We start from the raw sequence: 17034 nt of genomic DNA on the forward strand, positions 1-17034 counted from the left end.
GGGTCTGCGGAGGGTGGCCTGATGAAAGGGCGATTCCCGAAGGCCTACACCCTTACTGGAAGGTGAACGAGGAAATCACTGCCATGAACGGTCTCATTTTGAGAAGCGACTGAGTGATCCCGCCCAGCGGGATTCGCAAAGTGATACTGTGCAGAGCGCACTCAGGCCATTTGGGGTGCAACATGACCAGGCGCAGCATACACGATGCCTACTGGTGGCCAGGCATGGATCAGGACATACGAAAAATGGTTGAAAGGTGCCACGAGTGCACCAACAGCGACAAGCGCCTGTCCGTAAGACAAGCCTCCATGCTGCCCACCGAGGTCCCCAAAGAGGTGTGGCGAAAACTGGGATTGGACTTCATCGGGCCGCTGGACAGCAGGCCCGAGAACATAAATACGGGATAGTCACGGTTGACTATTTCTCAAAATGGGTCGAAGTTGATTTCGTTTCGGATATCGCCACCAAAACAGTCATTGAAGCACTCACTGCCATATTCCAGCGTGAGGGCCTACCGGAAGAAATTGTGACGGACAATGGGGTCCAGCTGACCTCTCGTGAAATGGAGAAATTTCTCAAACTCAACAACATCCAATAGCGAAGAGCAAGTCTCTACCATCCTCAGGCCAATGGCCTGGTCGAGCGGGCGTACCGCTTCATCAAAGGGGCGCTACAACTTGCGCATGCCTCGGGCCTAGACCCATACAAGACGGTCACAGAGGCCGTTGCAGCCCACCGCATCACTCCCAATGCTGTCACCGGCATGTCACTTTTCCATCTGCTAAGGGGGAGAAGGGCAGCATCCACACTGGTACCACCATGGCTCCAGCAAGTGAGAGCTGACGAAGAAGTGGACATGGAAGACGTAGTCTTTCGTATGCAGCGGAGCAAGGAAGCCATGAAGACTCAAGGAGACATGCGGCGGGCTGCCCGCCGCACATCAGTTAACAAAGGCGACCTAGTCAAGATACAGCTTCCCCACAAGGACACTGTGACAGGCTCCAGGTTACAGCAGTCCCATAGAAGTCGCTGCCAAAGGGCCAAACCACATCTGCACCAGCGATGGAAGAAAATGGAACCTAGAAAGGGTGGCCATGTACCGCAGGAAAGAACCTTTCGAACAGCCACGCTGGGAAACCGGAGAAGACCAAGACCCTCCAGAGCCACCTGAAAGCCACCTGAAAGCCCTTGCCAGCCAGAAAGAGATGTCTCGGAGTCACCCTACGGCAGTGAGTTCTCAAGCAGATAGCTGCAGCGGAAAGCAAAACAAGGAGGATCTGAATCACCCGCACCTCCCCAGGAGCACTCCCGCAACCCTGCTCCACGTCTAGACCAAGGCAGACCGCACAGGGAGAAAAGGAAACCCAGCACGTTTGCAGACTTCGTCATGGGCTGATCCTCTGTCTTTTTCCCAGTAAAGGAGGTGTGTGGGGACATCATGTGATCGCGGGAGCGCGGTCTCGCGAGATCTCGGCCCAACGTGATCTCGTGGACCCGCACTCCGCGAGCGGGGACTTTGGCGCCAGTGTGAGGCTGGTGGAGCGCCAGACAAGTCGGTCTGGACAGCGCTGCTCCACGTGAGGAGCCAACGTGACTGAAGGCTCAAGCCAGTACCAGCTCACTTCCAGGGCGTAAGTCCAATGCCAAAGGAGGCCTCCTGGGGGCCCTGGAAGTATACAGCGTGCAGCACCAATGCACACCCTGCTTCCAGTGCAAATAACTGGAAGGCCTAGCGAAGACCGTGAGTACATGCCCTGTCCCAAGCATGGACTATTGCAATCCCGCATTTTGTTAACCAATAAAGGCAGTTACAATTACCCTGGTGTCCTGTCGTCCTTAGAGGACACAACAGTTGCCTAGAGCTGTGCCCATGGTTATGATTGAATCAAAACCTTCCCACTATCAACTTCTGGTTTTCCTTTAGTCACCACGAGTGGGACGGTTATGCCCAGAGACGTGGGCCTCGAGCCTGCTGAGCCTAGAGCCCCTAGCTACTCCTCACTGATGATTTCCAACAAGGCCGAAAACATGTCTGGGGATGTTTGCGGTCCTGCATCTGCAGTAAACATGTGACCTTGCAGTTTGGGCTGGACTGCCCACTTTGGGGTGGGGCTATACCTGATTTACATATGGTCTTTCCCCTTCTGTAATGGCTAGGCAGGCAGAAAAACGATGGTCTGGAGGGTTTACCAGAGTTGTGCCCGTGGTTATGATTTATTCAAAACCTTCCAGCCATCGACTTTTGGTTTACCTTTGTTTGCCAATCAGTGTCTGTCTTTTGGTGTCAATGGGAACTAATGCATTTTTTACTTTTGGTAGAGCTTTTTTTTAAGGTGGATTAGTTAATTGAAATGTATTTCAGACAAGTGATGTGTTGGGATGGTAAAAATGTGTCCAAGGCGAGTGAAGCCAAAGAGAGTTGAGAGGTATGTATCAATGTTTCATTTCAGGACCTAAATCCATCATCGTAGTGTTTATTGTCAACTTTGTTGGAAAAAACTAAAATATTGAGAAAATATTACATTCAGAAAGGTAAACCAATCCAAAATGGCCACCTAATAGAGTCGTATGCACAGCAGAGCAGGGCAGAGAGGATCTGCTGTGCACTTGTATACTCTAAACACTCCTCGCTCGCTATCCAGCTTGTTTCAGGCAACAGATACAAGAGGGCGCGTTCTTAACTTGAACCCCTTACAGGTGGGCGTGGCACAGTGCGCACCGTTAGTTCAAGCTGGGCGTGGTCTCGTGCGCGCAGAACTCAGAAAAGTGGAAGTTGGAACAGAGCTAGCCGGGCACAGTGGGCGTGCTCTCATGCACACCTTGTTAGGGGCGTGGCTTCATGTGTGCGGTTAAGACATAATGGGCGGATCTACGCGCATGTCGTGCGTAGGGAAAGGACGGGTGGGCGGAGTCCGCAAGCGCTGGAAGGGCGTGACCTCACGTTCTCGCCTCAGTCTCAGTCGCGCGCCGCCGCCGCAGCAGCAGTCCGCTCGAGTCGCATCACTGTCGCGGGTACGCGCGGCGCGGGGGTCTCCCTGAGGTGAGGCGGTTGGGTCTGACGGGGGGCGCGCTCGCGCGTGCGCGTCGAGCTCCGGACAGCTGAGGCAGACATGGCGAAGAAGGGCTCCGGGTCTGTGACGCGCGAGGAGGATGAACTGTGGGGCCGGCGGGTGCGCGAGCTGCTGGCCGCTGCGCCCCAGAACCGGCTGTGCGCCGAGTGTGGCTCGCGAGGCGTCACCTACGTGGATATCAGCGAGGGCAGCTTCGTGTGTACCGCCTGCTCCGGCGCACTGTGAGTATGAGGCGGTGTTGCGTTTTGCTCGGGTCGCTGAGTGTGCAGGAGGGAGCACCACAGACTAGTGCACCTGCTGACTGCAAGGAGGGAGTGCGCTGTAGCGCCGCCTGCTTTTGCCCCCACTCACTGGTGCTGCCATTGCACCGCGGCGGTGATGCTGTGGTGTATGAGGCATGTGCAGGTTAGTCACTGGTGCAGAGTGCCATAAGTATATGGGTCACGAACTGCATTTCCCGTGAGTGCTCTTAACATCTCGGTGATGGGTGCTCCGAGGAGCTATGCTGACTTCTGGTTCCACTCACTAGATACAAGGAATCTGCACTTAGCTGGCTTTGCAAGATGTTAAAAATAAGAGATGCAAACTTCGTTTTGAAAAGGTGGCCGTTGAATGTATATTTTGTTGATAAGAATATATTGGCCTGCTAATGCACTACTACAAACTTGCACTCACTATGTTTCTTAGGCGTTTATAACTACCTGGTTATTTTGTATTTTATTGTTTTTATAGTGCTTTACTCCAAAGCACTTTACAATTTAACAAGAAAAACGTGGAACATAGACGCAATAAAATATACATGAATCAGATGGGGGTTACGTAATACGCTTAAAGGCCAATCGGAGAGGGTAACATCTCTATTGGACTTCCCATAGGTCTATTGGACTTCCCGTAGAGGGATGCGTTTTGCAGCACCAGTAAAACACTCCTGTTGATGCAAAGAACTTGACAGAGTGGATGGAATTGTTGCCGTATATCTGTATCCCCATACATATCTGTATCCCATATATATCCCTGTATCGACCCTGTCGCTATATATCCGTATATCGCTGTGTATGTCCCCACCGTCCTGTCCATGTGCCTTGTCTTGGGTGCTTCTACTGATCGCCACCAGGCTTACTACCATATCACGCCACCAGGCTTACTCTCTACTACACCCCATCACTCAACTAGAACACAGCTATACCCCTGATAATTTGGCCTAGCTGTTCACTTACAAATACGACCCCATGAACACCTCATCACTCTAATAAAACGCAGCTAGCCCAGCACATTCCAGCCTAGCTGTTAACATAGGCGTTCCTCAGCCCTAACGCAGCCAGAACCCAGTCTGGATGTCAACGCACCAGACTGCACACATCCAACTGATATCTCCTCCAGCACTTGACGTCTGTACTCACCCTTGCACTTGCCACCTGATGGCCGTTACTTTTACTTATTGTTGTATTCTATTCCAATGTACCGCACTGTCCCTAACCCCTTGCACTTTCCCACTTCCCCCAATTCTTGCACGTGCGTGATCTGAATGACACCTGGCCTAGTATGATCATTGTCTGTCCTCCCTTGTTACCTCTCCCTTGCCTCGTTGCACTTTGAAACACTTGTGTATAGGCGCGTTATAAATGCCATATCAAATCCTCCACACCTATCGCTAGAAAGCAGATTTCAGCCAACGACTACACCAGCTGAACACATATCCGGTGCACCCATGCACCATACAACACTATCTCTCTCTCTCCACTGACTTGAACTACGGTTCCTGAGGGCGTTCCACCAACCAGCGCTTTGAGGTCATAGCAGTGATATATAAGGTGCTATATTAAGCCAAGTAACATAACAAAGGCTATCGGTCTGATCTGGCCGGTGTTCTTGCCTATGTAGCCCCTTAAGAAGGATCAGGTATTAAAGTGTACTTGGTTGCTTCTCACTGTGCTCCTCAGTGGTTCTTTCCTCATGGCGCGCTGTTGAATTAAAACACACAAATATATTGCTGGCAGATGTCTCCGTGTGTTTTGCATTACTACAGTGCATGTAAATGTAGGTGGTGTAGTTTTTTGCCATGTAGAAGGATGGTCCATGCAGAGCCCTTTAAAGTGTAACGCCAGCCCCTCCCGCCGGCCCCCAAACGGTGCAATGTGAATTTTGCCATGGGTTTGAGGATTGTGTCTTGTCCAAGACAGCACATGAGCTGTGACCATATCCTCTTGCTTTGATAAAAAATGGGCAGGCCATTTTCGTGTTTGAGTACACTCAACTGATAAATTGTCTGTCCTTCTTTTTTTGTTTCTTTTTCTTCTACTGTCAACGCACACTGGTTATGTGTAGTGCGCCCTATGTATCTAAAATAGTGGACAAATACCAGTTCTTTACCTTCTTTATCATGTAACAGCATCTTTTTTATGACCAGAATTAATGGGTTCATACTTGCCCATACAGAAGTTTCCATACATTTCACATTCTCCTTTAGAGTGTCCATAGGTATATATTCGCTAGTTAGTGGTAATATAGCTATTTTCTGATGACTTCTAAATAATTACACTTGTATGTTAGTCAAATTTGGGGCTCGTTATTTTCTTAATTCCTTTACAAGAAAACTGAGTTCCAAAAAAACTGTCAGGTTTTGCCCAACGGGTCTTTGTGTTTCTTTTCCAGACCAGGTCTTCGTGAGGGGGAATGTTAGTATATGAATGCGCACATTATTCTCTATATGGCTGAGAGTGACCTCAATCTCTCAGTGGTTTACGTTGCGCAATGAGTTTAAGCAAAGTTGAAACCAAGTCCAAAGTCATATTCTTTGTAATTCACAATCATGATACTACTATCTTGGCATCAGTGTTGACTTGTCTTCATATCACTGATTTTCTATGACTTGCTCGTGATTTCTCTCTCCTAATTCATTAATGGCAATCGTGTCCTCATATTACCCAAATTCCTAAGACCATCTATGTTGGGTGCGCTTGGCTTAAGAAGAACAGTGCCCAGGAAAAAGATACTCTGACCATAGTATAGAATTCTTAACGCATGAGTAGAATTTAGGCCTATGGTTTCAGTAAGGTGGCTGTAGTTTAGCCATTTTTCGGTGGTGTCACAGTAAATACTGATACTCGAGTTTGAAAGATTGGAGTGTCACGCACACAAAATCCATATTAATTACTTGTTTCATCTGATGGTTGCTTAAGCCCTGCAACACATGTACAAAGGGGATATGAAGGATAGTCTAACAGAGCTCGAGCTAGTTTGTCCTCATTCAGCACTCATTCCTTTTAGAATCCTTCTGAAATCCACTTTTGGGATGTAGAGCCTCTAAACTAATTTCAAGAAGAGCTGGGTAAACTAAACTAGAGCCTCTAAACTAATTTCAAGAAGAGCTGGGTGTCCTCTGAAATCACCCCATTGTTGTGCTGGGGTAAACAGGTGTGTTAGAGAAGCAATGTGAAATCCTGCACATTTGGTTGGCTTTGATTTGTGATCATAGTGTACATAGTTGGAAGTGATATCATACGAATGCAAAATCTGAGAACCCCGCAATCCTAGCAGTTCTGATCACTAGATGTATTGTCTGGGTTTTGGAGTCCTGATCGATTCAGGCTTAAAGGACGCTTTTTGGAAAAGACACACAAGCATGCAAGTAGTATCCTCCCTAAATACTATAAATGAACACAAAACATGCTTACTGCTGCATCAACATAAGAGATGCACGTTAGCTGCATGGTTTCAGGAAGTTGCCTTGAGTCCTCAATGCACATGTGAAACAGGATCCAATTGACTGGCTACCAGCGAAGGCCTACAGCTAGCCCATCCGCCAAAGGTACAGAGTGGAATCGAGTAGGCATTTGCAAGGGATGACTGACTCGGCACAAGAGGAAGAGGTACATCCATGTTGCAAGCAAAAGTGCTCAAAGCCTTGCCCTTTCTGTAGGCCAGAAGCAAGTGCGTCATCACGTGTAGTGCACACCACTGAGACGTGTAGGTAGCTCTCCATGGTTCTGCATTTGCCATACATGCAGGGAACAATATGCCACCTACCAAACCTCCTGTTGTGTTTCACCACAGTGATACTTAACTATACCACAGGGGACTGCATCCTTTGGATCTCCCAGCCCAGTCAATAGCCAGATATTATGGTAGCCCAGTGAATTGATATGTCGTAGTCAGATAAAGCTGGTGAAAATAACTTGATTTTTGAGCAGCATGTCGGCGATTGAAGTACAAATGTCAGTTCACCGCAGTTTGCGCATGAGGTGAGATTCAAAATTCCCAGCTCCTTTTTGCAGGGCATGAGTGGTGGTGCTCTTTGCGTGTCCCTCATTTCAGCTCGAGTTTCCCCGACGTGCGCTAATGTCCGCCACTGCAAAGTGGAGCGTAATTAACTCAAGACTGCATAGGTTGCAATAAATAATTAAGCACAGGAAAGGAGTGCCCTGCACCACAGATGTGCCTCTTTAGAGGTGATATGACAGGGGCTGTACAGAATACAAACTCCGCTGCTTAGACAGGTTGATGCCGCTCCTGAAGGGAGGGATCTTCTGGGAGATGAGCCAGATCACAGGCCGCGGGGGTGCTGGGTGTTAACCTTATTTAACTGAATTATTTATTACATCAATTATTTAGTAAAAAAAGAATGGCACTAGGACAAAATGGTTTATTTATGGGGAACCTATCCAGACTCTCAATATGACCACGTATCTGGGCTATATAATATAAAGTGCAGTAGGGAGGAAAATACCTGCAGTGATTGCGCAACACAAAAAGATCAAGTTGAAGTATTGTAAGTTTACTTTTATTCCACTACTAACCTACTAGAGGCTAAAGGTTCTTCCTTCCCTAGTGTATGGGATTGCATTTATGGATACCCCGAGTGAGGAAGAACTTGACCAGTTGAAGTTTAACATTTGGAAAAAGGTATTCAATTTACCACATTGTGTTCACGTGGTTGCTCTCAGCCTGGAATTGCGTATCCAGTCGAGGTACTCCTATGTTTTGAAGAGAATCGTGATGTTGGTGAAAATTCTAAATGCCCCGAACATTTCTCTTTGAAGAATGCTTTACTGGCCATAGTGTCTAGTTAAAGTGCTAAATTGCTTGTACAATAATTGTATGTGGATTTAGAAACTTTTTTTTTAATGTTTTTTTTTATTTTTTTTAAGCAGACTCGGGGGGGGGGGAAGTAAGGAACTGCTTTTAACGGATCCCTTTAGAATTCAACAACAAGAAGATTTTTATTGGCTTACTCAATGTGATAAGTTGTCTGACTACCACTCATTATGGGAACACAAATGTACGATCAGACGATATGACACACTCTCAGTTTACCTAATGGGCTCGCTTATTCCTTTTCTTGCGCTTTTGACTTAATCCTTGGATGTGTGGGGCCCCAGAAGGGGAGTTCAGAGAAGTGAACGAACAACGTGTCGTGTCATCTGTGCAAAATAAAGGGTACCTTAGAAAACGGGAGGGATTTGTTTTTAGTCTGTGGTGCAACGCGTGCTATTAGAAGGACGTTTCTGGGTAATCTATAATCTGGATTACGATCCTGATTACATAAAGCACTTTGGAATATAGTTTTAAATGGAGAGCAGCAGAGAACCTTCTGGTGACAGTTAATTATATAAAGGCATGTCTAAGAGGGAACATTTTTGCTTGCTGAATTGCATTCTGGTATTTGTAGTCTCCCAGTCAAGATGAAGGGAATAATGCCACAATTGTACACTTTTTGCCTAGCCTACTTCTAGAAGGATTTCATATATTACTGAGCCTATTGTATGTGTACTTTTCAATTTAACTTTATAAAGCAGAGTATTGTTGAAAGCCAGACATGGGGGTGAGGAGGGGAAATGATGAGAGGGCAAGTAAGTCATTAGTATTTGCCCACGATGTGGCAAGAGTTTGCCATCCCGGACACTGGTGCAGTTATTTTTCCCTGATTGTGTCGGCTTTTAGGGGCACAAGTAAAGAACACGTGAGTGGACAACATAACTTTCTTTTCAGAGGGCGGCCGCAACCCCCTTGGTTTTTTATGAGGTTGGCAAACTTGCTCGAGTATTTGGCTACCAGGACTTTACTCGGGTTGTCGTGTTCCCAGTGCAGACGCTTGCTCACAAGACCAAAAGCACTGGTTTCATGTTAAGATTTTGTTTTCCAGTCAATATTTCACGACAGATTGCTTGTTTTTCAAAAGGTTAGCACCTATTATACTTTGCCAGCATATTTATTGGAACATTTCCTCTCAGGTTATTTTTCTGGAGTTCATTACTTGAGTCCAATGCTACTTTGTCTTGCACACTTTCTTGGAAGGGATAGGTCAATTGAACTACATTTTGTATATTTCACTTTAAGATATATGTTCACTTACTGTGCGTATATTCATGTGTGCCAGCTTTTAATTTTCGCTACAAGGCAAAATAAAGTACTTGGGTATTTGTTATTCTTGCAGTCGGTCATGTTTTTACTTTTTCCGTGCTGCTTAAATGCGGTTAGTTGGGGTTGTGCAATGTACCAAAACAGTCACCAAGAGACGGCCATAAAACGGGAGCTTGTAGCACACTGCTTAACAAAAGTTAGAGATTCTCAGGAAATAGTTTGTCACGCGCATTGAGAACTCAGTTCTCAAAGCTTGTAATGTTTTATACATAACAATGCCACTGTCAAAACAGGTAAAAATGAGTGTTTGACTGATAAACATCTACGAGTGATGGGTTGCAAGAGTTTTAAAATATTGAGTGGCTGTGCCCTCCCGACACTACCAGGTGTCTAAACCTATCCAAGCACACCGTCATGGACCTGCGCTTCTCACAAGGAATATAACCGAACTGCCTATTCTTTATTTTATTATTTCCAGGAGGAACAGTGCTCTTTTGATCACAAAAGAAAGTACAATATATAAGAAATCGAATTTGATGGGAAACAATGAGCTTCTTGGAATGGGGTGAGTTTGAGGGACATTCTGACCAAGTTGTGGAGGGGAATAAATGGACCAGTCACCAGGGAAAATGCGTATGTAGACATGCATAGATTAAGGACAATGAATGTTGGACATTTTTAAGTGCGTATAGGCGGTACGGGCAGCTGTGTTCGGGATGGGACCATGATAGGTTAAGTACTAGATTGGAGGGAGAGCAGGTTAGAGGCGAGGGGGAAAAATGTTAGCTAGCAGGCATTTGAGAGGTAGGTTAAGAGGGTAACTCGCAGGTTGGCTTTTATTTAGTTTGGCTATAAACCAATCCATGTGGACTGTTTCTCGTATGTCCAGGGGAAGAGAATTCCATGCAGGTGGAGCAAGAAAGGAGCAGAAGTGAGAGGAAGCACATGGAGGGCGACAAGTTACAAAGCTAGTTGAGGAGGCAGATTTGAGATTATGAGAAGGCTTGTAGAGTTGGATAGAGGATAGATACTGTGGTGCCTTAGCATGGATAGATTTGTGAACCAGAAGAAGAAATATAAATCTGACCCTGTTGTGCATAGTCAGCCATCCAGCCTGGTGATGGTACAAGGAAGTAGGTGTGAAGAGTCATAATAGTGAAGTTAATGATCTTGTCGAGTGGACAGAAAGCATAGTTTGGGAGACCAAGAGGATGCCGGCAAAGTAGTCCAGTTTAGAGAAGACAAGAGTGGTTAAGAGATGCTTGGCGGTGTTGAAAGGAAGGAGGTGCCTGATTTTCTTAATATTTAGGCATTTGATGCAAGCTGCTGTCCAGTTTTGTAGATTAATGAAAGTAGAGAAGGTGTGAGAAGGGTCATAGAAACCACAGTTTCATCTAGCTTAAGAAGAGTAGGGGAGAGTGTCGGGTGAGAAATGAATAGACAGAGGAAGAGATGAGAGCTTTTGTCCGGGAAGAAGAGCACCTCAGTTATGGTAGAGTTTAACATCAGAGATTGCAAAGACATCCAATATTTAACAGCGTGGAGACAGTTTGAAATTTTGATAGAAAGATCAGAGGAGAGTTCAGGAAAAGCGAAGATGATTTGGGTGTCATCCGCAAAGAGTTGCTACGAGAACCCAAAGGAAGAGAGGAGATTAGTGCACCAAGAGCAGAGGTGTAAAGTGTGCAGAGGCGTGAACCCAAGACAGGGCCTTGTGGAACACCAACAGTTAGGAGTGAGTTCAGAGGTATTGTTGCTCCAGGAGACAGAATTGGTGAGGTGCAAGGTAGGATTCAATTCAGGCAAGGACTTTATCGCGAATCCCAAGAAGAAACAGAGTATTAAGGAGATCGGAGTGATCAACAGTGTCAAAGGCAGCAGGCACGCCAAGGGGAATTAGAATAGAGTATACGTTGGAGTGCTTAGCAGTGGCAATGAAGTTGGACACATTCATGAGATCAGTTTCCGTGGAGTGACCGGAGTGGAAAATTGCTTGTGAGGGTTGTGGCTGTATAAATAATTGGTATGACAGTGGAACACAAATCTTTAGAGCACTTCAGAGTAGTGCGGAAGGAGAGGCATAGGGCGAAAGGTAGCTGGTAGGTTTGGGTCAGCCCCTTGCTTTTTTAGGAGAGGTACGACCGTGGCTGTTTTGAAAACAGAAGGTAAGCAAGTGGAGTCGAAGGACAGGTTGAAGAGTTGAGCTGGGTGAGAGGCCACTAATGGGCATTAGGCTTGACTTGCTGAGGAGCAACAGGGTCTGTTTGGGCACCAGAAGGTTTAGCCTTCATCAGTAGAGATAGCACACTTAATATTTGTGTGACTAAAGTGAGCGATAGCAGAGGATGGTGGAGTAGGCAGAGTTTGAAATGTAGGAGTAGGGAGTGTGAGGATGGTCAGGGGAGTCTCTGCTACTTAGGACATACAGACATACATTCTCATTGTGGATGGGCTGCAAACAGGGTACATTCCCTCGTGCATGTCATTTTTACAGATGCTGTGCACAGGCCATAGGCTGCACGATTGTTTGTGAAATGGCTCTTATTTTTTTCATATTTTTTCTTTGCATAGATTTCCATCCAGGGTCCTGAATCTGTTCTAGTTTTTCTCAAAACAATGCAGACAAACTATATGGGAAGTTGAAGGTTTAGAAGCACATACCACAAGACAGGGTTCGGAATTGTTGGAAGCCGAGAGCTATGTACCTCCTTTTGGCTCTACAAGCCAACTGGCGCTATGCAAACATGCCTATGTTGCTTTGAATCTTTTTGGGAATGTATATACTAGAGCATTTGGACACAATCTAGAAGACAATTCAAGCATGATTTGTTATTTATAATTCACAGTTATAGTTTGCATCTTATATAGCGTTCCACAAATGAAACTCTGGTAAAACCTTTCTTGGTTCCCCAAAGGTAGCTCCTGCTTTTTGAGTAGCAAGGAGCTGCTTTTAGCGGATCTATGACTAAAGGCTAGTTACAAAAGGCCTTACCTGCGAATTCCAGCTCACAAAGCTGCGTTCTGTACGTGCTGCCTTTTTGTAACCGGCCCTCTCCAGGTCGCTGTTGGGGTGGGGGGGCCCCAACCGCTAATGCGGCAACCTCCGCCCCCTCCCTTGACCTCTTTCCCCACTTACCTGCTGCAGGATTCGGCTGGCACCTTCCTTCAATATTTGCGCTGCAGATACTACATCCCATGCATCACCTTTTGTGACTCGTGCTTCTGGGACTTCGGCATCTAGACTGCAAACGCTTTTAGCTCCTGCTAGTCCAATCTATATTTCTATCCCTGCAAGGGCACTTGTCCCTCTGCAGATTCTAAATATATAAGCTGTTATTTTTTTATTTTTCATTTTTAGTAGCCAAGTCAATCTTCATGTAAGGGAAGGCCTTTTTTCTTTTTTTGATAATGGTATAATAGCCTTTCATGTGGCAGAATCCGGCATGCTTGTCTACCTTGGATTTGAATGATCTCAAACACTGTTCAGGTATTGGAGGATTGAAGAGTATGTTTATTGAAGTATGTAGGCGAAGATGGGACAGACTCTGAGGGTATTGCAAGAATCAAGAAAAAGAGCAGTAGTTTGGTTTGAAGGGGTACTAATATCCTCCATGACGAGGGTAAACTTTAAAGGCATGGTCTAGTAAAAAAATGTATTTAAAAAATAGATAGGCAACATAAAAAAAAAATACTAGCATTCTCTTTTTTAAAACTTCCTATGTAAAATTTTGAGCTATTCAAGCTCAAAATTCGCAAAAGCAAGCACATTTAAATTTTTCTTTACTAGACCATGCCTTTAAGACCACTTGGATGCTAGCTATGAGGTGACAGGCCATTCCTTGAAAAAGACGGCCCAGTCTCCTGGAGGCCTGTAGAAAAGCTAGGCAGGTGTTGCCATCAAGTAGACATTTGCAGGGACGACTCGAAAGAAGATAAGGTCGCAGGGGACAGCATGGCGATAGTGATGGGCACATGATAAATCGGGGAACCCCCATCTACCTTTTGAGACCTGTTTAAAGTTCTCTTGAATCCATCCAGTACCAGGTTCTCAACAGAGGTTGTATAGTAACTAGACTACCAGGTTTCTGTAAGGCGTAGGAAGTCCATTCCCTGCTCCTCAAGCAGGTAAAGGATGACAAGATGTGTTTTGTAGTTAGACGTACTGTGAAGGATACTAACTGAGGTATCTGTGACCCCTGAGGAATTTCCTGGAGTGGGCAGGGAACAGGCACAGGAGGAGGACGTCCTCACATTTGAACTGGTGTTGGACCTGGTCATTTTGCCAGTGCCACAATTAGCAATGAAGCTGCACCAACCCACTTTGTGTGGTCAAAGCGCTGCTGCAAAGACAGAAATTGTGTGGGGGTTGGGCCAACGCAGTGGCTTTATTTGTGCTGTCTGTGCAAGTTCTAAAACAAACGCATGTACAGTATGTGTATGTGCCACTTCACTGACAGATCAACCAGTGTAAATACAGTCACCGTTCCAGTAATTAAACCAGTGAAAAGTGTCATTGCCTCGGTGATGCAAGTGGTGTACATTTTCTGTAAAGTTTCCCATAGGGGAAGTGCTATTATAGGCTCCACCTGGACCTTTCTGCTTGCAGGGTGGCTAAAAAAGACAGACTTTGTGTTTGGCCCACGCCAGCCTGCAAGCCAGTAGCAAGTGCTACCTGGGGGGTGGGAAGTCAGCTACAACAAAACAAGGTCCTGGTGTATCAAAAGGTTGGCCCATATAGGGTATAAATGGATTAGAATTATTTATCTGGTCCAAAACCTGTATAACTAGTGTAATTTATACATATTACATGCGGTAAAAAGTAGAAGTCATTCCTTCACAAATGAGACATAAACATTATGGAAAATGCAAAGTAAAAGCTTTATATAAAAAAAACCCAAATATAACATACATGGTGAGGTCTAACATGTAAAAACATATAAAATCAGTGATCTAAATGGTACATACAATTATTTGGTGTAGATTCATTAACAAAATGAGAACACTTAGTGGGGAACATTAACATAAATTTGTTCTTCGTCACTTTTGGATTACAAATAAAGTCTTAACAAGTGAAAGTATAGAATTGAAAAGACAATTGTATTACTGGTAAACTGTGTTCTTGCTAGTTGATGATAAGGAAAACAAATGCCCCTTATTGTTGTACAATTGTAATAAAACAAATGAATTAGTTGTTTTTATATCCCAAAGTCAAAAAATTATTATATATTGGGATTGGGTCTGCCTACGCATCAGGGGGATGAAGTAAGGAAAACAGATTGACATGAAAGGAGCTTTATGGAAAAAGTATCCTTGTCCTTCAATTGGTGGTTGCAAATGAGAAAGGATCCTAGATGACACAGTATTGTGTGATGGATCTTGTATCCCCTCTGGTTAACAATGCGTTTCGGCGGTACAGACTTCAAAAGAATAATGATCTGCGTATCTGGAGAGAATACTCCGCCTTCATCAGGGCAATAAATAGCAGGACCCTGTAATTATGAAAAGGGGGAGAGCCAGTTAAATGAAGAGAAAAAGACAGGATATAAAAGTGTTATACAGAGTTGTAGGAACAAGTGAAGGGTAACAAATTATACATCAAAAATCTGCATGCAGACTAGAGTGTCATGCTAGAATGTGGGCAGAGCAGAAGACATTAGTCTTGTCTGCCTTGTGTCTCACATTACCAAGTCTAAATGTTTATAAAGGTAAGGAGTCCTTAGTGCTGATGGACCAACCCCTCCTGAAAACACAACAAGATAATGGTATTGGGTCCCCTTCGGAAATGCTGTGCAAGGGTCTCCGTGCAGATCTGTCGGTCCGGCGGCACACATGGGGGGGGGGGGGAGGAGAAAAGGGTTGGGGGGGTGGGGAGAGGAGAGAGAGAGAGAGACCGGATATGGTAAAACAGGCACTCACCACAAAGGCTTCGATCAAATGAGAGTAATTCTGGAAGGCTTTTGTTGTGGTAAGGTGCGTCTCTGTGGAGTACGTGAGGATAGGTATTTATATTAAATCCCTAAAATTTCCGGGATGTTCGTGAGGTTCATAGATTCTTATCATAGGTCCGAAGGACCGGCATCTAGAACAAAAATATGCCTATATTGGAGAAATGAAATAGAAAAGAAAGGCATCAGAACTAATCAAAAGTAATAAGTGTTATCCTGCCCTAGAGGACATGGAAGGCACGTGAATGATTACCTACAAGGGTGTCTTGTCAAGGCAATCTGTCGTTGAGAAGACAGAAGATCTGGGGGAGCAGAACCCAGAAAAACAAATGTCCGCCTGGGAGCACCCTCTGGCGGTGCGTCTCGAAGTGGTGATCCCTGGGCGCGTGGCTGTGTGGGAGGGCGAGACAGTGAACCAAAGAAGGAAATGAGTTATCAAAATTTTTTTCGAAAAAATGGGGCCGAAATAGAAAAGCGTAATAAGACCCACGTTGTTACCTGTGCTGGGTAAACAGGATATGTCAGGTCTGGTGGTATTCACATGAAGTGGGGGAGGGCAGAGTCGTCCCTGCACGTCAAGCCTCGCGGGCGCCGGCAGCGCGAATGCAGGCTGTAGCTGAGAAGTAGAGGCAAGGTAGCGATTGTCTGGGCAACCGGACTGTGCGTCAGGCTTCGACATGGAGGAGAAAATGCCTCCAGGGAATGAGATATCCAATGGGAAGCCAAGCCGGATCGAGTGACGAGGGGTGTGTGCACTGTATTAGACCAATGGTAAGGTCGGAGGCCGGGAGGAGTGTCGTGTGGCTGGGCCGACGCTGGTTGTCAAAATTGCTTGCAACCCGGGAAGCAAGTGATTGAATATTTGTTCCAGTTGTCTGCAAGCTCCGTGAGCAGCAAGGGAGGATTCTTTACCCGTGTGCAGAAGGCCTGGGCCTGCGAGAAGCGTGAGTGGAAAAGGGTAGAGAGCCGCTATCGCTAGAGGACTGCTGAACACAGTGTGGTCTTAAAGACCTGTTTGTCCTGTTTGGCGGGGTGCTGAACTGAAAACCAAGGGGAACAGCATAAGTGTTCCGTGTGTCCCTGTGCGCACACGGAGGACAGATGTCTGTGCCTGGGAATCCAGGTGTTGGGAGTTGAAGGGAATGCGTGACGTGGACGTTTACATACTGTGCATGACCCACAGGGGTAGTGTCCAGTCACTTTACGTAAGTTCCAAAGACCTGTTCGTGGTACGGTTTTGGTAAAAGATGAGTGTACCACATACTCCCTGATGTTTTTCGCTCTTTTAAAGGCGAATCTGGGTATGGGTTCATCGACTAATTGTAGTCTAAACAATGGGCCAATATTTTCTGATGACTTTCTTAAAGTCAAAAGTATTTGGCCCGTGGGTAATTACACATGTAAGTCTTTCATTTTCGGGTGTGTCTCGTTCTGGTCTTGGTGTTAAAAGACAGTCTCTATTTGTGAATCTGGCTCTCTTAGTGGCGATATTAATCAATCTTTTGGGGTAGCCACGTGAGCATAACCTAGTGCCGAGTGTTTCGGCATTGGTATAGAAGTCCTCCAAATGGGTGCAGTTCCTTCTAATTCGCAGGAACTGTCCGTATGGGAGATTCTGTTTGATATGAAGCAGGTGATCACTCTGGTAGTGCAGAAGT

General features: G+C 45.7%; 1 protein-coding gene across 2 annotated transcripts in view; it reads left to right on the plus strand.

Annotated features, from left to right (window-relative positions):
* The first annotated feature begins 2939 nt into the window (after nt 1–2939).
* AGFG2 (ArfGAP with FG repeats 2) overlaps nt 2940–17034 on the plus strand; it is a 1592250-nt gene continuing 1578155 nt past the window's right edge. Inside the window, exon 1 of one of the 2 annotated variants that reach the window (XM_069644975.1) lies at nt 2940–3292. In XM_069644975.1, coding sequence (XP_069501076.1) covers nt 3111–3292 — 182 coding nt within the window. In that variant the 5' untranslated portion in view covers nt 2940–3110. The remainder of the gene's footprint in view (nt 3293–17034) is intronic. The other variant, XM_069644984.1, reaches the window with a different exon arrangement.

This window comes from Ambystoma mexicanum, chromosome 1p (genome assembly GCF_040938575.1).
Source record: "Ambystoma mexicanum isolate Mex_15411 chromosome 1p, UKY_AmexF1_1, whole genome shotgun sequence".
NCBI classification, from domain to species: domain Eukaryota; kingdom Metazoa; phylum Chordata; class Amphibia; order Caudata; family Ambystomatidae; genus Ambystoma; species Ambystoma mexicanum.